The sequence below is a fragment of the Camelus bactrianus genome, chromosome 22 (genome assembly GCF_048773025.1).
Source record: "Camelus bactrianus isolate YW-2024 breed Bactrian camel chromosome 22, ASM4877302v1, whole genome shotgun sequence".
NCBI classification, from domain to species: Eukaryota; Metazoa; Chordata; class Mammalia; order Artiodactyla; family Camelidae; genus Camelus; species Camelus bactrianus.
The window spans coordinates 23,763,032-23,784,112 of NC_133560.1; the positions used below are offsets into that span (position 1 = coordinate 23,763,032).

A 21,081-nucleotide genomic window follows, 5' to 3' on the forward strand; every position below is an offset into this window, starting at 1 on the left:
AATAAATGCCCTAACTTCATGCCCTCCTTCCATCTCCTGCCAGGGCCCCCTGGTGTCCAAAGCCAGAGGGTAAGGATGTCAGTGAGGCTGTCCACACAGGTCAGCCTCCACACAGGTCAGCATAGCAGGGTAGAGAAGGAGGAAGAGTGGGTTTTGGGTAACAGAGATAGTCAGTACCTATGACTCACCTAACTGCAGGGCACACCTGGATGTTCAGTCCAGGTGTGCTTCCAGGAAGAGGAGGTTTGGTGGACACAAGGAGAAATTGGGTTCCCAGTGGCAAAAACAAATCTACTTTTCTGTGATTATTATTGTTGTTGTTAGTGGTGGTGATTACTGTTAGAACCTCCCTCGCTCTTTTGCTGCTCTGAGAGTTCTTTCCCTTTTAGGGGAAATCTTTTGGTGTCCCTGAAGGATGTTCGGTTCTAGCTCAAGCTTTGCTTAGACAGCTGCAATCTGTGCCCCTGGCAAGGCCCTTGGCTTAATCCAAGGCTGTGGTGGAGGAAGGTGCCTGAATGGGGTCAGAGAGACCAGCTTCCTGCCCAGAGAAAGTGACCATCTTGCTGGAGGTAAAACCTCAGGCTGAGCCCAGGGAGGTGGACTTAGGTCCTATGGGCAGGAAGCGACTCCCCAACACCACATCTGCTCCTCCCTCTCTTTGGAGCCTGTCTTGGCAGCCAGAAGTAGGTGCACAAGTGAAATTGTAGCCCAGACGTGCTAACAATGGCTCGAGCCCACCCCTCCCGAATCTGGTCCAGCTGCGTAAGCAGTGGGTCCCCATCCCCAGCCTCCTCCAAGGTCAGTTCAGTGGCTATAACAATGGCCTGTCCCTTCCCAGCCTCGCCCACTTCTTTGAACTCCTCCAAGGCTCCGTGATGATAAGGCCAGCACTGTCTTGACTTCCTGCATTCAGGCTTCACTGGCCTCTCCTCCCCTCCTCGGAATGCGGAAGGGCAGCCCCTCATTGCCTCTGGCAGCCAAGCAGCCCTGTCCCCTCCCCTCTCCAACCAGTCCGAGGTCCGTGACAACAATGAGGAGAGAGGTGGACAGATGCAAGTCTCCCAGGGCGGTGTGTTGGGTCCACTTGTCATGGTTCCAGATTTTCATCACCCTCTTCCCAACTTTGCCAGATCCTGCTTCTGGAAGTAATGGCTGTACAGGTTCAGATCTCGGCTGGACCACTGGTTGACATGGGCAAGTGACTTTCCCTCCCTGTGCTTCAGTTTCCTCATCTGTCAGTAAAGACAGTCATGGTAACAAGAGTTCTGGACAATGTGGCCAGCACCTTACTTGCATGAGTTAATTTCATTCTCTCAACACCTTAAGGGGTGAGCGCCATTGTCATCATCCCATGTAACAAAAGAGAAGAGTCCAGAGGGAGGTTCAGTAGTTTGAAGTCTCATACTCCAACAGAGGTGGGATTTGAACCCAGGCTGTCTGGCTCCAGAGTCTGTGCTCTTAATTAACAATAGGAAGGGGTAAATTGGGAGTTTGAAATTTGCACCTCTTAGGGAGTGATGGAAATGTTAGGTATCTTGACTGTGGCAGTGGTTTTGTAGGGTGTGTACATCTATCAAAATTCATCAAGTTGTACCTGTGAAATTTGTGGAATTTACTGTACAGAAATTACTACCAGAATACATGATAATGCCCTAGTTCAGTGAGCAGTTGAACAGATTTAATGCAGTAATGTAGGCAAAGAAGCTTAGTCCAGTGCTCAGCACATAAGCGTTCAATATAGGTGTTGGTTATAAATGTAATTGTATCATTTTATATTACAGACTTACATATTAATATATAAATATACATTGTAACTACTTAATGTATTAATATGTAGTTCTGTGTTATTGTTACAGTACAGGGAGCAGCAGATTTTTTTCTGCAAAGGGCAAAATAGTAAAAAGCTGAAGCTTTGTGGGCTATATGTCTCTGTCAGGGCCATTCAGCTCTGCTGGTGTAGCAAAGCACCCATGGACAATACATAAACAAATGGCTATGGCTGTTTTCCAATAAGACTTTATTTACAGAAACACACTGCGGGCCGTAGTTTGCCAAGACCCGATGGAGGATGTATTAGTATATATCAGCAATTTCTTTTCTGTGTTCCTCTCTTTATAGGCTTCACTTCCTTTTTCACCAGGCCAGCATTTCTTCCTCTCCTTTGTTCTGATCTTTTAGGAAAGCATATCTGGTGACTGGAATGTGTACACTTTCCTAATACTGGGCTTGTTGGGCTGGTAAGATGTGCAGGGACAGGGTGGCAGGAACTCCGAGCTCAGGCCTCTCTTTCCTCCTCCATTCCTGACCTCTAAAAAGCCATCATTCTCCTTGTCCATTGCTGATTTTCTCTGCCTCAGGAAAACCCCTGAGCATCTCTGAGCTCTGTTCCCTACAGTTCCCTCTCACTTACCTGCTCCTGGCTTCTTTATTCTTTCTCAAACACACCAGGGACGCTCCTACCTCAGGGTCTTTGCACTGGCTCTTCCTTCTGCCTGGATTCTCTTTCCACCAGGCAACCTCATGGCTTCTCCTTCACCTCCTCCGGGTCTTTACTCAAAGGTACCTTCTCAGCATCTGCCCAGTTTTAAATTGCACACCCAGAGCCTCCCACCCACTCCTCTGCTTTATTTCTTTATTTTTGCTGTTCGTAGAGGTGACCAATAAATGTGTGTTGAATGAGTGAGCACCACAGCTCCATTCATTTTTATTGCTGAGTGCTATTCCATCGTATGGAAATACTTCAGTTTGCTTATCCTATCGGTGAGTGTTTGGGTTTATTTTTGTTTTGTCCGTTATGAATAAAGCCACTGTGAAATTCTGGTACCTTCCCCCAACCCTTCACTTCAGGAATCCTTCTAAATCCTTTAGGTCTTCAGTTAAATGGTACAGCCTCAGAGACCTTGTCCTGACAGTCGCCACCATCCCCTAGTCTAAATTAGGTCTCCCCCAGTGTCATTTCTCATAGCAGTTATCACAATGTACAATGATGTGTTATGTTGTAGGGGTTCAGGTGGTGTTCTGGCCAGAACTGTCTACTTCCAGGAAAATGAACAGGGGAAAAAGCCGATAATAACACAAACACTTATAAAACGGCTCCAGGGAGGTGCTTCATTAGGTTCCCAAGGAGGGTTTGTTTGGGGAGGAAAAATCAGAGGCTACTTCTTGAAGGAGGTGACTCTTGGTGCTCCATTCATCCATAGATCAGCAAACATGGGATGAAAAGAAAACTTGTCATGAGGCCTCTGAGCTCATGGTGTTCATGGTTGATAGTGAAGATGGCGGGGTTCACCAATCATCATCCTAGAGTGTCATAAGACATCATGTGATGTCATATGAGGACAAATCGTCATGAAAGCTACACAGAAGCACTAGAGGGAGGTGGTGCAGATTGCATGGCCAGTCTGTTCCTTAGAGTATCTGGAACCCTGTGGTCCAGTGGCGGCTGTTGGAGCCAAACGTGAAAGCAGGTGAGAGCTGAGGCAGGAAAGGGCTGAGCCAGGCACTATGTCACCTTTGTGGGAGTTGAGCTGTGCCTGTTTTGTGCTCTGTCATCTCACCAGCACTTAGAACACCACCTGACATAGTAGGTGCTCGGTTCTACATGCCACATGTTTAGTGATAAAAGTCAATCATTGTGGTTGAGAACCTGGGCTGTGAACTCGGACTGAATTTGGTGACTGCTCAACCACTACTAGCTGCAAGCCTGCTGATGAGTCTCAGTTTTACTCCTCTGTAAATTGGACGGAAAATAGTCTTTGCCTCATAGAGCTGTATATTCATTTTGTGAATTCTGAGTGTATTCAGTGGGCAAGGCATTGTGTGAGACACAGGAAGCAGACAAACGTCTTGGTCTACCTGGGCCTATATCCTCATTGGGAGAGACATAGGATAAACAACAAACAAAATAATAAGTAAGTTGCATAATACTTTAGAGGATTATAAGGGCAGTGTGGGGAAAACAGCAAGGAAAAGGGGTGGGGAGGCCAGTTTCTACATTAGATAAGGCCTCACTGAGGCAGTGCAATTTGATTCAAGACTTGAAAGAAGTGAGGAGGAAGCCATGAGGAGGTCTGGGGGGAGAGGGAACAGCAGGTACAAAGGCCCCGAGGTAAGGCCATGCTTGGCATGTTGAAAGAGTAGCAAGGCAGTTGGTGTGGCTGAAGGGAGTAAGAAAAGGGGAGAGTCGGAGGAGGTGGGGGCAGGGAGATGTCAGGGTAGGTCGTGCCAGACTTTGTGTACTAAAGGGAGGATTTTAGCTTTTGCTGTAAGTAAGGTAGGAGCCATGGAGAGTTCTGAGCAGAGGACAGACATGACCTGACTCATGTTTACAGGCTCCTCTGGCCCCTGTTGTGGGAAGCAGATTGTTGGGAGAAGGGCAGAAACTGGGGATGGGGGAGGAAGTGACAGTATTAGTTCAGGCAAGTGGGGTCAGGATCAGGGTATTGGCTGTGCAGATAATGAGTGGTTGGATTCTGGCAACCATTTAAAAATTTTCTTATTGTAAAATACATATAATATAAAACTTACTATTTTGAGGTGTACAATTCAGTGGCCTGCAGTACATTCACAATGTTGTGCAGCCATCACCTCTTTCAGTTTTACAGCACTTCATCACTCTGAAAGGAAACTTTACACTCATTCTGCCTCTCCCCCCAGTTCCTGGCAACCACCAGTTCTGGGTATAACTTGAAGGTCGACCAGTAAGCTCTCTGGATAGATAGGCGATGAGGGCTCAATGAATCAATGTACAGAAGGCACTCAGGTAGCACATAATAGGTGAAATGGCTATGATGCGTTGCCAGTGATGGTGAGTGCTTTCCAGAAACCTTGCTCTAATGCTAATCTGGCCTCCCCATCTATTTGGAATTCCTGCCCACAGGCTGGGTGTATAGTAGAGCCAGGATCTTTCACACTTCTGGTCTGGCTTGGGTAGGGGTTGGGGAGGAGTACTCCGAAGGGCCAAGCCAGCACCATCCGTTCTGGAACACTGTCCAACTCCAGTCCAGATTTCCCAGAACTGTGCAGGAAAACATCCAGGGAGGGACAATGCAGCTGATGAGAGTTCTGGCAAGAGCTGGCCCCAGCTTCCTGAGGTTGCAGTTGCACAAATTAATGTTTGTTGGACCTTCCTCCTGAGCCAAGATGGCAGCTTTCAGGGAACAGGCAAGAAACTGAAATGTTCTCTTTACGGTTGTGCCCGCACTTCCTTATGTGGCTTCATATAAACCCCTACACTGTTCTTGGTTGCTGTTGATCTCTCTGAAAAAAGCATGAGACTCGTAACCCCTTTCCTAATGTTTGGGATGTGTTTGGATTTCTAAAGATGAGACCTCTTTACTTATGCTCTGGTGTTAACTTTCCGGCTCCTTCCATCTCTCCCTAACTCAATGCATTATTTTCCCTTGTTCCTTCTCCCCACTGCCTCCATTTCTATTAAAATTTTTAAAATTTAAAAAAATTTTGGAGGGGTAATTAGGTTTATTTCTTTCTTTCTTAATGGAGGTACTGGGGATTGAACCCAGGATGTCGTGCATGCTAAGCGTATGCTCTACCACTGAGCTGTACCCTCCCCCCATTGCTGTTTATACTCATTGTAATCTAAATTTTATTCCCAACTCTTGTCACGTGCAAGGTAGTAGAGCTTAAAGAACATGGCCCATAGCATGTGGAATTCTGATCCGACTGCTGCCACCTTTGATGCTGTTTGACTTTGGGCAAATCATTTAATCTTCCTGAGTGGAAATTCTTCACCTTGTTCAGCTAATATTTTTTTGGTTCTTCTCTGGTCACACAGTAGAGTGTCTTTTCCCACCTCCTTGAAGATAGGCATACTCATGTGACCTGCTTTAGCCAATGGAATGTGAGGGGAAGTGACACGTGTCACTTTTGGCTAGAAGCTTTAAGAGCCAGTATATGATTCACTTTGTTTCCTTTTTCCTGCCTCCACCATCATGCATGCACAGAGATGGAGCTTCCCTCAGACTAGGTGCTGGAGGATGGCATAGAGCAGAGTCCTCATCCCACATTCAGTGGACAAGAAAAGAGAGCATGAGCAAGGAAAGAGACCTGTGGTATTGTTAGCCGCTGAGATCCGGGTTTTTTTGTTGTTTTTGTTACTGCAGCAGAATGTAGACTGTCCAGAATGGAGTACCTCATCATCTGTGCCCTGGGGTTAATAAGCCCAGTGTTCTCATGAGGGGTGTGTATACTCACATGTACTTAAACCTGCAGCTAACAAAGACTACTTCCCTCTGCTTTATTCCTGTAGAGAGGGGCTCTACCTCCTCTCTCTGGTTTTCAATCTTGAAAAAAATTTGGGAAAGAACTGTTTGACTTTTCCTTTGAGAAGAGGAATGGTTTTAAAAACTCTTAAGTGTTGATTCAGTCACTCTCAACCTCCTTCTTTCTATGACCTTTTTTCTCTCCTTCCCTGATCATGTAGTGTCTGCTGAGGGGTGAAGGAATCCCTATTTTCACTCATTCAGTTTTCACTCTTGCCCTCCTCAGCTTCTCGCCCCACCCCCTTTGCCTGTTCTACTCCTGCTCACCCCACCAGGGGGCTTACACTCAGGTTCTAGAACCTGCAATGTTCCTCTGTTATCTTTGGTTTCTTGCTGGCTTAGCACCCCCTGGGAATCAGCCCTAGTAGCAAATTAACAAATAGCTCTAAAGTGCCTTGTGCTTGAAGAGATTTCCTTTTGCTCACCTAAGCAGGATCCTGGAGCAGTTGCAAATATCCTGTCCCCAACTGTAAATCTTTCTTCATCATTGGGAGAGATTCAGTCCAGATCAGTGAAGACCCAAGCAGGAGATCTTGGCCGAGCCTCCTTGATGTTCTGGCTGCTCTGGGTGTTGTCATATTGATTAAGCTCCTGGGACCACTGCCAGCAGCCTCTAGGATTAAATCAATAGAGTTTGCAAAAGTAAAAGCTTCTTTTGGAGGCATAGAATATATTGGTTTATTTTTTTTAATGATAAAACCTCAAGGAGAATTCTCAGATGGCAGGGCCCACACAGGAGAAGACCAGACAGACCCAAATATTTGAGGAAGTACATGGGAAGCAAGTGAGGGAGGTTTCAGCAGGGGCTTGGGGGCTTTCTGGAGAGATTTGTTTAACTTGGGTTGCCAAAGCAACAGCTGGGAAAGTTGGAAGAGAAGGTGGAAGATGCAGAAAGGACTGCTGCTGAGATGTCAAGAGACATGAAATAGATGCAAATTTACTTGCTCATGTAATAGACATGTATCAGGGCCTGCTATGGGCTTGGCACTGGGATAGATGCTGAGGCTGTGATGGTGATCACATTCTGTGACAAGTGTTCTTAGAAGACATGGGGAGGGGAGAAGACCCAGGAAGTCATGTGAAGACGGAGGCAGAGATTGGAGTGGTGCAGCCACAAGCTAGGAAATGCCTAGCACCACCAGAAGCTAGAAGAGGCGAGAACGAATCCTGCCCTGGAGTCTGGGGAGGGAGCTTGGTCTTGCCGCTACGTTAATGGTGGGTTCCTGGCCTGTATAACTGTTAGGGAATCAATTTTGGTTGTTTTAAGCCACAGGTTTGCAGTAATTCATTCCAGCAGTCCCAGGAAGCTAATACAGATGCTCCTATGAAGCACTCTGAGATACTCTTTGAGAAGTCTCTGAAAAGGTGCAAAAGGATACAACCATCGCCAGAGCCTCACTCTGCAGCAGGGAGGGAATGGGATGGAGAAACACCCCGACTCCCCCTCTTTTCCTCCAGTCTCTTGCTGGTGTTTCCCTTTGGCCACACCCACCCAGAAGGCAAGAGATGAGGGAGGCCAGGTAATGCAGTTCAGCAGAGTCAGCCCTGCCTCTCTCAGGACGCCGAGCAGAGCAATGAGGAGATATTTGGGAGGAAAGGGCAGCCATTGATAACATAACACATCAAAATGCATGGGACTCCCTAGAAAATGGATCTAGGTAGAGAATGGAAGATTGCCTAGAATGGAGCCCCAGGGAAGACCAACATTCAGAGATTCAGTAGAAAAGGGGGAGTGAGAAGAGGAGACAAAGTGGTGACAAGGTTAGTAGGAAAACACAAAAGGAGGACATGGCCAAATAATGTGAGCACAGAAGAGTGGTCCTGGGATTGGACAGCCTGGAGGTATTTGGCGATTATCACTAGAAGAGTTTTAGTTAAGCACTGGGGCTAGAAGCCAGCCAGGAGAGGGTAGAAGAATCTGGGGTGAGGACGTGGAGGCAACATGTGTAGTCAACTCCTTTATTAATGGGAGTGAAGAAACGGGTTGATGGCTGGAGGGAGATTTGAAGTCAAAGGTGGGGTTTCTAATGATGGAAGAATATTTATGTCTCTAAATTGATTTATTCCCAACAGTGTACCAATAGGCGCTGGTATCTCCTTCCGTCTGGGATGCTATAATTCTGTTTCTGTGTTTTAGATACATTCATTAGTGTCTTCTTTTTTCTTATTTTCTTTTTAATATTCCACATATGAGTGGTATCATATGGTATTTTTCTTTCTCTTTTTGGCTTACTTCACTTAGAATGACGATCTCCAGGACTATCCCTGTTGCTGCAAATGTCATTATTTTATTGTTTTTTTTTTATGGCTGAGTAGTATTCCATTGTATAAATATACCACAACTTCTTTATCCAGTCCTCTGTTGATGGACATTTAGGTTTTTTCCATGTCTTGGCTATTGTCATTAGTGCTGCTGTGAACATTGGGGTGCGTGTATAAGATGCTATAATTCTTAAATGGCCATTTGAGGTTTAGGATCATGAATTTCATGTCATCAGCCCAGATTGTTGATCTTGTTCAGGAATGTTACTCTGTACAGGCACCTGGAAAGCAACTGTTGGGTTTATCTAGGGATGGGCTTTTTCCAGGAGGGAAAGAAAGGCAAGGGAGTAATAGATAACCAGCCTACATAAGGTTGACAAGGAAGGAGATGAAGGCAAGAGAGAATGCTGAGAAACGGTGGGGTCAGCGGGTGGCAGGGCTTCCTAGGCTGGATGTTGGTTTGCGTTTAGAGAGCTAATTAGCTGAGAGGAGGAGGGTGGTGGTTAAAGAGAAGGATGCTCGAAAGGGACATTTTGGAGGTGGCTGGTGTCACTCCTGGGTGTGCATGGAGTGGCCAGGAGTTGACATTGATGAGGAGGTAAGGATGTCCTCTACGTATCAGGGACAGAAGGGACCAGCACGGACAATGGCCTCTCCACAGATTGTACATGGTAAGTAACAGGCTCTACCACAGTCTTACTCCTAGCTTTTGTTTTCCTATGGGCATCAGCATCTTGGCTGCTGAAGCTTTGACCTTGGGTTTCCTGCTGAACCCAGTAGCACCAGGAGGGACCTCTGTGGCCTTGTTTGGTTTGGGAGCGGGAATTTCTTGGCCTTGCTGCCCTTCTTGGGGGCCTTCTCCTTGGCTGCACCTGGTTTTGAGGGGGTCTTCTTCACCTCATCTAGCTTCTTGCATACCTTTCTCACCTCATCTGGATTGGGAGGGTCCTTCTTTGTCTCTCTTGCTTTCTTGGGACTCTTCTCCTTGGCCTCCCTGGGTTTCCTTGGGTCTATTATGGCCGACATCTCCCTGAGCTGGATTTTCCTTTTGTTTGGAGGAACTAATTTGAAGCTGCCAGTGGCCCCCTGGACCTTGGAGTGGTTGGTCTTCAGGGAATTTCCAGGTTTGATCTTAAGCCAAGAGGTAGATGGAATGTACAGAGAAGGTGCTGAGGAAATGACCACTGCACAGGGGTAACATACAAGAAGACAGGAGGACTTCCCCTCGGTGGAGTGAACATACCAGGGAATGTGGTTGTGAATTGGATCAGGAGAGAGAGACTTCACATCACTCCGATGTCTCCAGGAACTTTCCTGTCCTGAAAAAAGAGAAACAAAGAGAAGTCTTCAATCCTTACTGGGAGCCTCAGACCCCAAGAGTTTAAAATCGACCACTACCTCCTGCTCAAAACTTGTTTTGATAGTTTTTTTCCTTTCTTTTTTTCATCAAGGGAACTTCGTTTTGCTGTGTGTGTGTGTGTGTGTGTGTGTGTGTGTGTGTTTTCCCATAAGTCACATTAATTCTTCCACTTTTAAACTTTTTGGTACAGAGCAATTTATGCATTTCAATCAGGGATTTAATTTCAGAATGAATACACACACACATTCACCTCACTTTTTAAAAACTGCAAAAGATAGCCCTGTGAATCTCCAGGTTGGATTTGGCAGTATCTTTGAGAATGTCAGACATGTAACCCCTCCTCAAAGCCAGCAATTCCACATCTTGGAATTTATCTCACAGGGAAAAATCCTCACCAAGGCACAAGGATGTATGGTCAGATTATTCATCACAGCTTTGCTTGTAATAAAGACAAACTGGAAGCATTTCGGGGAATATTAAATAAATGATGATGCATCCATTCCCAATAATACTGCACAGCCTTTTAAAAGAGGGAAGGCCATTGTGCTGATATGGAAAATGTGTCCAGTGTGGTGAGGGGCACAGCAAATTGCAGAAAATTATGTCTCACAATCCCAGTTTCATAAAGGGAAAATGCGATCTTGTATGCTTGTTTTCATTCATTTAACAGTATTTATTGAGCACCTACTGTGGGTTAGGTCCTGCTTTAGTTGCTCGACACACAATCAAGAACAAGTCAGACAAATCCTTACCTTCATGGGGTTGACATTCAGTGAGGGAGACCACCACAAATAAGATAGATAAATAAAAGGCGTCATTTGTTTGATGCAAAAAGTTGCTAAGAAATAACAAACAAGCCAAAAACAAACAGGAGAGAGAGAGAGATGGTGTTGTTGACAGGTTGGGACTTTAGATCTTGTAGCCAGGGAAGCCTTTACAAAGAAGACAGTGTTTCAGTACAATTTGAAGGAGGTGAGGGATAAGCTGTCTCATACCTAGGAAAAAACCAGAAGAGAGAGTAGCAGTACAAAGAATGTGTATAGGGGGAAATATGAGAGAGAAACAGTGGGCCACTAGCATTGATTACCTCTGGGAAGTGGAGGTGGTGTAAGGACCTTTCACTTTTTGAATGATATGTTACGAAATTTTAAAACTAGAAAAAATACAGTAAGCATGTATTCCTATTATAAGTGAAACCATGTTTTTAAAGACACAAAGCTTAATTTAGCAGAAATTTTGAAGCCATTTAGTTTTTAAATGGAATTTGAGGGCTAAGGGGAAAAGTCAGCTGGAAAAGTCAGTGAGTGAAAGCATCTGAAGGGGACTCTGAGAATCCAGGTTGGGGGAGAGGGAATGAGAAGAATAACCAATAGGGATTTTTTAAAAAATTGAGGTGAGGTTCACATAGCATAATTACCCATTTAAGAATGAACAGTTCAAGGGGGAGGATATAGCTCAGTGGTAGAGTGCATGCTTAGTGTGCACAAGGTCCTGGATTCAATCTCTAGTACCTCCATTTAAATAAATAAATAAACTTAGTTACTCCCCTCCAACAACAACAAAAAATTAAAAAAATTAAGTGAACAGGTCAGTAAATCAACTCTACTTAAATAAAAAATAAATAAAGCAAACATCTGGTGTGATTTAGTGCATTCACAGTGTTGTGCATCCCCCACCCCCATCTCTGTCTAGTTCCAAAACACCTTCATTACCCCAAAAGGAAACTCTATACCCACTAAGCATTTCTCACCTTCCTCCAGCTTCTGGTAAGCACCAATCAGCATTCTGTCTCTATGGATTCACCTATTCTAGATAAACAAAAGATTGAAACAGCCCCAAAGTAGGTGAATGGATAAACAAGTTGTAATATATCCATACAATGGAATATTATTCAGCCATAAAAAGGAATGGCATATGGATACATGCCACAATGTGGATGAACCTCAAAAACACTATTCTAAGGGAAAGAAGCTCAACATAAGAGGTCACATATTGTAGGATCCCATTTATATGAAATATCTGATGGATATTTTTGAAACACTTATTTTAAGCCTGATGTTCGGGGAGTGGGCCACACACATTAATTGTGTTTTGTTCCTGGAAACACTTCAGATTTTAGAGACGTTCTCATCAGCCATGATGAGAGTAGGTGTTGATGCTTTCCAGTGAAGAGAAGGGACTGAGCCTTACATGGTTAGAAAAAGAAATAGGAAAAATTAATAATACTAGTAGCAGCAATTGTAATAAAAATAATAAACATTGATTGCATGATTACAATGAAATGAACCCCATGTTCTGCTTTCATAAGCATATAAAGTTTTCTGAACATCACAGGAACCAGTGTAAACAATAATAAAACTCTCACATTTACTGAGTACATGCTATAGACCAGGCCTGGTTCTAAGTGTCTTATTGTGTATATCCACCTACCTGCCTGAAGAGATAGGTGCTACTTTTCACATTTATATGTAATGTGAAGAAGGAAGCTGAGCCTCAGAGAAGGAAACTCCTTTGCCCAACACCATTACTGTCTGATCCCCAAACCTTTCCAACTACCCTGCTTTATGATTTCTCATGCAGATATTTCCAGTTTTCTGAGCAGAAGCATGACTTAGCTGCCCTCGGTAGGCTACCCTTTTCAGAACTAAAGTATTAGAAATCCTTGGGTGGTATTAAAAAACTAACAACACATCAAACCTATTTAGTGTTGAGATTTTAATTTTCTCTTCATTTGATTTTCCTGCTGACATAATGAATCTTTTTTTCCCCTTTTTTGGTGCCTCTACTGTGTGTGTTAAATGTAGGTCTTTACAGATGTCTCAGTGTTAATACTTGACGCTGAGTTTCCCTGCCCTGCTCCAGGCCTACCATGTCTGGGTGGATGTGTGATTAAACTTGTGCCTCTCGCTGCTGGCCGTGGTACTGAAAACATCACCACTAGGGTCTCAAGCTGACCCGCTGGTGGAGAGCTCTTCTAGGCTTGATTTTATTTTAGTCCTGTGAGTTGGAGAGTTCGAAGCCCATGTCTGAGAACTCGAGAGAGAGTCTTTGGATTATTAGAAGTTGAAATATTCATTAGTATGACCCCATTGGGGTGGGCTTATGAAGGTGTGGACTAGCATGCGATGGTTGATAATTACTACATTAAACTGTGGCATTTGGTTGGGACTCAGGTGAGAACTAATCCATTTGGCCTCATCCATTTGGTTAACATCCCAGGTGTACCCCAGCTCCAATTTTTAAATAAAGGCAAACCCAGCCACCTTCTAATAAGTAAGGGTAAACTGTTGGGTGGTCTGGGGGGACCACCAGCTTAAAGGCATGGATCTTAGGGTGAGGCCTGGCTCTTCCAGTAGCACATGCATGACCTTGAGCAGTTTGTTAAACCTCTCTGAGCCTTGATTTCCTTATCTGGGAAATGGGGCCTGCAATAGAACCTACCTTGTAGAATTGTTGCAAGGAATGAACTGAAGCAATGAATGTAAAGTTCTTAGCACGGTGTCTGCCCAACAGAGCGCTCAGTAAACAGCAGCTGTAATTGTGGCTGTTGTGTCTGCTAATCGCCCCATAATAGTTGATCATATTGCTAAGTTAAATTGTGGCATCTGTTTCATGGAGCAAGGAATATATCCTACACCCATACATCCAGGGCCCTGGTACCCCCTACTCTTTCCCTGGTAATTGTGATGAGCATGGAACTAGCATGAGAATAAGGCCTGCTTGGCTTCTCCCCACAAGCTCAACTGCTTTGTTGACTCACTGATGTATCTGTTTCCTTAGAACATACACATCAGGCAGCCCCTATAGTAGAGACAAGACCTTGATGCGTTAACAAACCTGATTTGATTTTTCACACCAACCACAGGAGGTTGGAAGTGAGATGGGAATGGTAGGGGGAGGAAGAACACCACAAAGAGAAGGATGAATTACTTGGCCGTTCTGCAAAGTCTTGCTAAGGGGCTGGAGCCATCAACCATGCCCACTTTACAAATTGATTTTCCTTGATGTTCTGGATCCCAAGAGCAGCTCCTGTTCACAGATGTAGCCCTTCTTCCCTGCAAAGAATCCCTTGGTTGTTTCCAGTGTCACACATAGCCCCTTGCTGTGGCCTCTGGGTCTTGATCAATCTAATTGTGGGGGAAGCTTTGTGTATCTTCACTTGCCTGCAGGGCTGTTTGCTAGCCTGACTTCCACCAGCCATTTCAGGAGCCAGCTTTTCCTCCCACCAGGGATGCTTCTCTCCTTTCAACACCCCCCCTCCACTTGGCCTCTTCGGCTGGCTGATTATTCTGGATCCCGCTGACACAGGTGCTTTCTCCCCAAACCAGTCGGGGAGCAGGAAGGCTCGGCTCAGCTATCAGAGGCATTGCTCACCGCAGCTGTGAGTTAGAACCAAGGCTTTCTAAATTGGGAGGATCAAGCACGACTCAGGGTTGGGCTGAGAAAGCCTCACTTCCCCCTGCCTGGACTACCTTTGACTTCTACTTGCAGAGAGGATCTCCTCCTTGCCAAGAACTTGGTACCCCATCTTTGTTTCTGTGTTCCAGCTGCATCATTGCATGTTTCAAGGAGCTGATCGTGTCTGTAACATACCCATGGAGACTTGGCACGTGGTGAAGTGAGGGGAGAGATGCAGAAAGAAGGACCCACCAACCCTTCCACAGGTGTTTACTGAGCACCTGCTGTATAACTGATGGCCTCTTAGGTGCCGAGAACAAGGCAGTGAACAAAGTAGACAGAAATCCCTACTTGTCTAGAGCTGATTGTCTGTTAGGCAAGAGAAACAGTGAACAAGATAAAGAAGAAAAGTATAACATGTTTGGGGCCAAGGGAAAAAATTAAGTAGGAAAAGGGTGGTGAAGTCCTCACTGAGGATGTGACTTTTGAGTAAAGACCTAAAGGAAGTGAGGAAGGGAACAATGCAGGTCTCTGGGGAAAAGAGTGTTCTGGGAGAGAGACTAGCAGGTGCAAAGGCCCTGGTGGAAGAATGTGCCTCGTGTGTTTGAGGGACCTGGAGGAGGCCACTGTGGCTCCAGCTGAGTGAACAAGGGGGAGACTGGGAGAGATGAGGGCAGGGCCTCGCTGGCTGCTGGGAGCACTTTGACTTTTTTTTCTGAGTGAGATGGGAGCTGTGGAAAGGCTGTAAATCCTTCCACATGCAGTAAGCATGAATTTCCTTCTCTGTTTCTTTTCTCATTTCAACACGGCTTTTATTCCACCAAGATCCTGGGTTTCTTTTCAGCCCCCTTGAGTGGAGGCAGAAGACTGATCAAGGCCACCTGAATTCTCCTGGGGGTCAGAATGTGAAGGAGAAAGGTGAGCCCCCACTTTTTTCTGGATGACTCAAAGCCACAATTACCTGGGCTCCTCCTCCCCCTGAAATAGATTTAAGGCAGCACCTCCCAAACTTCAGTGTGCACACAGATCCCCTGGAGATCTTGCTAAAATGCATATTCTGACTCAGCAGGTCAGCGTGGGGCCTGACCCTCTGCTTTTCTAATGAATGTTGCCTATGCAGTTGGTTCTTGGACCATACATTTAAGTGTGTGTGACCTTACACACACAAGGGTGTAAGGTCACTGTTGCAGATTCCCACTTGGGGTGTCCCTGTGGACATTGGCTGCGTCTGTGGGTATGTGGAGGGAAAGAGGGATGACATTGGACAGCCAGTGTGTCCCTGGCTAACAAAAAGTAAGAAAAAGAAATAAGATGGGGGTGGGCAGCCTCTTTTTGTTGGCCCACGTGCTGACTAAGGCTTTGTTGTCGTACCCGGAGAGCTCCGGGTCTGAAATCCAGGTGCCAGCAGGCAATTGAAACCCTGATAATGCAGCCCATAAAAGTGCTGCTTGCTGCTGGCCTTCTGGGACTCTTCCTGGAACCTCAGCTCAAAGCTGATGCAAAGGAAGTCATATCGCTGCCATTTAGGGGCAGGAGGCCAGGGGGCCCGAAGAGTGAGGTGGTGGCTTTGTGCAGAAGCAAATGGCGAGCTAGTTGGCAGGAAAGGGAAACAAAATCATCAGATTCAAATCATGGCTTCAGAAGCCTCGGCGAGGGGAGGCCAGGGAAGGGCTTGGCATTGCTTCTCTGTGTACAAATATTGTCTCTTATTTTCTGGGCTGCAGGGTGAGGCAGAATGGAGTATTTGTGCAACACAGCCCTGCTTTGTTCTCTGTGCTCCTAATGACTGTCAGCTTGGAGGCAGGAAGCCAATCAGAGACGATCGTCAGCAGGAATGGCTTTTGTTGGCTCCCCGAATTGCCCTGAGTCTTGGATTTGCTTTTCAAAGTGTGCGTGGAGCTAAGCTTTCAGCTGGAGGCAGAGGCTGTATTGAAGCTGGTGACAAAGATCTGGTTTGCCTGGTTTACTTAGATTCTTACTCCCAGGTGGTCTATTCCAGACTTTGTTTTCACACTTGGAAAGTGGGTATACACTCCAACTCCACTTTTAGCCCGTGGCTTTATGGAGTTTCCAAAATACCAGACGTAACTGTGGGGCCAAACGGAAGACCAAGGCCAGTTAAGTTTCCAAGAGAGAAAGCTGGATGGAGGGCGATAGTTTAACCTGGGCAAGTTCAAGACAGGCTGTTTGATGGTTCTGTTAAACAGTGGATATTAGTGTTTTCGGGGGACACTTGGGAATATCCGGAGATCACTTTTGGTTGTCATCAGTTTTGATTGTCATAACCGGAGAGGAGGGTGCTAATGGCATCTAGTGGGTAGAGACCAGGGAATCTGCTCGTCCTACAGTGCACAGGACAGCCCCACTACAGAGAATGGTCTGCTCCAAATGTCAGTAGTGCCGAAGCTGGGAAACCTTGTTCCAGGGTAACCAGTACCCTGGGGCCTTCCTTCTCCTTCCTGCATCCATTTCTCCAGACTTAAACCTCCTTCTCAGAGATGGCCAGCTTTGTTGACCTGAGGGTGGTTCTGCAGGTCTGGTGAGGGGACAGGGATTCTCGTTCACCAACTGACCAGCAGATCAGGCCCTAATATGAAGTGTGCAGGACAGACCCTCCCCAAGGGCAGACCCTCTGGTAGGACTATCTGGTAGGACTATCTCAACCTGGAGGAGAGCTCCCCAGATGCAGGGGGAAGTTTGTTCCTGGAGAGAGAGGAATGTGCATCTGGAAATCGTCACATGCAGTAGCCCCTTCCCTCCCTCTGATCTTGAAAGGCCTGCTTTTCAGAGGCTGGCCCCGACCACCGTATTATATTTTTTGTATTGAAGTGAAATTCACATAACAATACTAACCATTTTAAGTGAGTAATTCCATGGCCTTTAGTACAATCATCACGTTGTTCAGTTGTCACCTTTAGTTCCAAAACATTAAGCGGCCACTCACCATTTCCCCCTCTCCCAGCCCTTGGCAACCACCAATCTGCTTTCTGACTGTAGATTTTCCTGTTCTGGACATTTCATGTAAATGGCATTCATACAATATGAGGTCTTTTGTGTCTGGCTTCTTTGACTTAGCATAGTGTTTTCAAGCTTCATTTACTTTGTAGCAGGTATCGGCACTTCGTTTTTATGGCTGAATAATATTCCATTCTAAGGCTATATCACATTTTATTTAACTGTTCATTCCTTGATGGACCTTTGGGCTGTTTCTACCTTTTGGCTATTGTGAATATTGCTTCTATGAACATGCCTCTGTGTACAGTTTTCCAGTTCTTTTGGTATATACCTAGGAGTGGGATTGCTGGGTCACGTGGTTAACTCTTCGAAGAATCATCAGAATATTTTCCACAGTGGCTACACCATTTTACATTTCCACTAGCAGTGTACAGTGGTTCCAATTTCTCATATTCTCACCAACACTTACTGTTTTCTGGGTTTTTTTTTTTTTTTCATTCTAGTCACGCTACTGGATGTGAAGTGGTATCCCATTGTGGTTTTGATTTGCATTTTCTTAATGGTTAAGGATGTTGAGCATCTTTTCATGTGCTTATTGGCTATTTGAATATCTTCTTTGAAGAAATGTCTCTTCAGGCCCTTTGCCTTTTATTTAATTGGGTTATCTTTTTGTTGTTGAGTTGTAAGTGTTCTTTATATATTCTGATACTAGACCCTTATTAGATATATGATTTGCAAATGTTTTCTCCCATTCTGTTGGTGGTGTTTTTTTCACTTTCTTGACAGTGCCCTTTGATGCACAGAGTTTTATATTTGGCAAAGTCCAATTGATCTATTTTTTTCTTTTGTTGCTCATGCTTCTGATATCAAATCTGATTGCTGTATTTTAAATTACAATCACCGACCTCCTTCCCTGCTTTTTCCCCCTGTAGCATTCACCACCTTCTAATGTACAGTGTAATGTGGTGCCTCACTCACTTCTCCACAGGGGCAGAGATTTTTGTCTATATTACTCTCAGCTGTGTCCCCAGTACCCAGAACAGGACCTGGCACACACTGGGTGCTGAATTAATATTTATTCAATGAATGTTGGAGGTGAGATGGAAGGAGAATATTCACATTTTCCTTACAAAGTCTTCTGCCAGGTTTTTAGTGCAGTGGTACTAGTCTGTATGAGACTGCAATGGTGGATACGTGTCATTATACATTTGCTCAGACTCATGGAATATATAAGACCAAGAGTGTGGACCGTAATGTAAGCTGTAGACTCTGGGCGATCATGGTTTGTTATGTTGATAACGTGGAAGCCCATGCATATGTAGGGGCAGAGGGCATGTAGGAAGCCTCTGTACTTTTTCCTCAATTTTGCTTTGAACCGAAACAAAGTTGGGAAGATTTTCCTTAATTCTGTGATACTCCCTTTGAATATATGATTTTAGCCACCATCATAGCAAACTGCATTGTCCTCGCCCTGGAGCAACACCTACCTGATGATGACAAGACCCCAATGTCTGAACGACTGGTGAGTGATGTCTCTTGGCAGTGGTGGGGGGGCAGGTCTCTTCTTCGCTTTGGCGGCAAATCAGTGTTGGGGGTGGGAGCTGAGGGCAGAGTGAGCTCTCAGTCTCAGCACCAGGAACCAAATCGTGGGCTCCCTACCTGGGGAGACTAAATTTCACAAACACCAATAATCTGGGGAGAGAGATGCCGTCACTGCCTGTCCTTCACTCTTGGCCCCACCAGCAGACCTCATGGAGGGGGATGGGTGGGAGCAGTCCCATTGTCCACAAAAACTCATGTTCAAAACAAAATTAAATTCTTATGAAAAATGTTGACCCTACACCAATACACAGAGAACAGGACAGTGAACTCGTTATGAGTGCATCATCCAGATTCAATAACTGTCAAGATTTTGCCTTATTTCATATTTTCTGTCCTTTTTCATTTCCTTGGTTTGTCTTTTTTTTTTTAATTTAATTAATTATTTATTTATTTTTTATGGAAGTAGGGTTGGTTTGTCTTTCTTAGGCAAAGTATTTTAAGGCAAATCTCAGATAGTATGTTAATTCACTGCCATATACTGAAGTCTACATTGCTAAAAATAGAGGTGTTTTCTTATATCACCACAGGGACCTGTTCACACCCAACACAACAGTGAGTCCCTGGAATTATTGAAGACCCAGTCAGTAGTCAGATTTCTGTGATTGTTTCAGAGATTCCCTTTCACAGTTGGTTTGTTTGAACCAAGTTCCAAACATGGTCGAGACTTTATGTTGCTGAAGACGTTTAATCTAAAGCAGTATTGTCCTGCCGTTGACTCTACAGGAACCAGTCCAGTTGCCCTCAGGAATGTCCCACATTCTGACTTTTGCCTGGTTGCCTGCTTAGGATGTCACTTAGCACTATCTTCCAGTCCCCATGTTTCCTAAATATGAATATCAGCTCTGGAGGGCATTCAAAATCCTTGATCATTTGGTGAAACTCTGTGGAATTGTCATCTAGCCCTGGATCCCTCCTGATGCCCCTCGTCATCTCTCAGCTCCCTGGTTCGTCCCCTGGCATTCCGACAGTGCCGAGAAGGAGCCCTCCCCTGTCTCCAACACCCTTTCAAAGCCAGCTGCGGTAACTCAAGTGTAGGGAGAGCGAGATGGCAGAATCCACTCATTCCTCATCCACAGAGTATGGATGGTCTCAAGGCTTTTACATTTTCATAGCTGGGTATTATAATGTACGTTCTAAAAATATAGAACTAGTCTAGAAAAACTATGATTTCAAGACTTTTCATTGGTTTGTTTTTGCTTAAGACCAAGCTAAGTAAAAGGAATCCACTGGAAGAATAGTAAGCAAATCATGCTCTCAGTGGCAGGCTGGTATGGGAAAAAAATCATAAGAGCAGAAGGAAAATGATCAAAGTTGGAGAAATGTTGTCATAAGAGATGGGGAGACATCCATGTAGATGGAGCACAGCTTACAGCTTAATTTCAAGTACCATAGACTATCAGCTAGAAGCCAGATCTGGCAGGAGGTCTGGCAGGGAGCTGGGGACTGGGACACTGGCCATTTACCAGCCAGTGCAGAAGTATTAATTCCATTATTTTTGCAACCTAAATAGCTATGCTGGTACATACCAGCTTACGACCATCACGAGTGTCAGATTTGAGGGTGAGGTCAGTGCACAGGGTCTCACCACAAAATCCTGAATGTTGAATGTGACAAATAATCATTCTAAACCAGAGCTTTCTCATAGAACTTTTTGCAGAGTGAGAAATGTCCTACATCTGCACTGTCCAATATGGTAGCCACTGGAAATGTGGCTAGTGTGACTGCAGCACAGAATCTTTTGCTTCATTTCATTTAATTTCATGTAAATTTAAATGGTCACATGTAGCTCACATCCATACAATTCTATTTGGCCCAGTAGTGTGTAAAACTGGCCAAAAAGAACTAAGGAGGTGTCTTCTCCACGCTTCTGTTTTTCTTTCAAAAACCTTTGGACACAGTAACTCCAGGCAGGATGCAGTGGGGATAAGTGAGCACTAGAAGGTCAGGAGAGGTGAGGGGAAAGCGGTACAGATATCTGAGTCAGCTGGTTACCTGTTTGCACCAATCTCTGCCCAGCTAGAGACACTGACCTTCCCCTCTCTCCCTTCCAGGATGACACAGAACCATACTTCATTGGAATTTTTTGTTTCGAGGCTGGAATTAAAATCATCGCCCTTGGGTTTGCCTTCCATAAAGGCTCTTACTTGAGGAATGGTTGGAATGTGATGGACTTTGTGGTGGTGCTAACAGGGTAAGTGACGTGTGCTGTGTTTCTTAGAATTA

At 45.0% G+C, this 21,081-nt stretch overlaps 1 protein-coding gene across 6 annotated transcripts in view; it reads left to right on the top strand.

Annotated features, from left to right (window-relative positions):
• The window catches only part of CACNA1A (calcium voltage-gated channel subunit alpha1 A), a 280,900-nt gene that overhangs the window by 96,176 nt on the left and 163,643 nt on the right, over positions 1 to 21,081 (top strand). For all 6 annotated transcript variants that reach the window (XM_074350635.1, XM_074350639.1, XM_074350636.1 and 3 more), the window contains 2 exons: positions 18,672 to 18,778; positions 20,910 to 21,049. In XM_074350635.1, the coding sequence (XP_074206736.1) occupies positions 18,672 to 18,778; positions 20,910 to 21,049 (247 nt within the window). The remainder of the gene's footprint in view (positions 1 to 18,671; positions 18,779 to 20,909; positions 21,050 to 21,081) is intronic.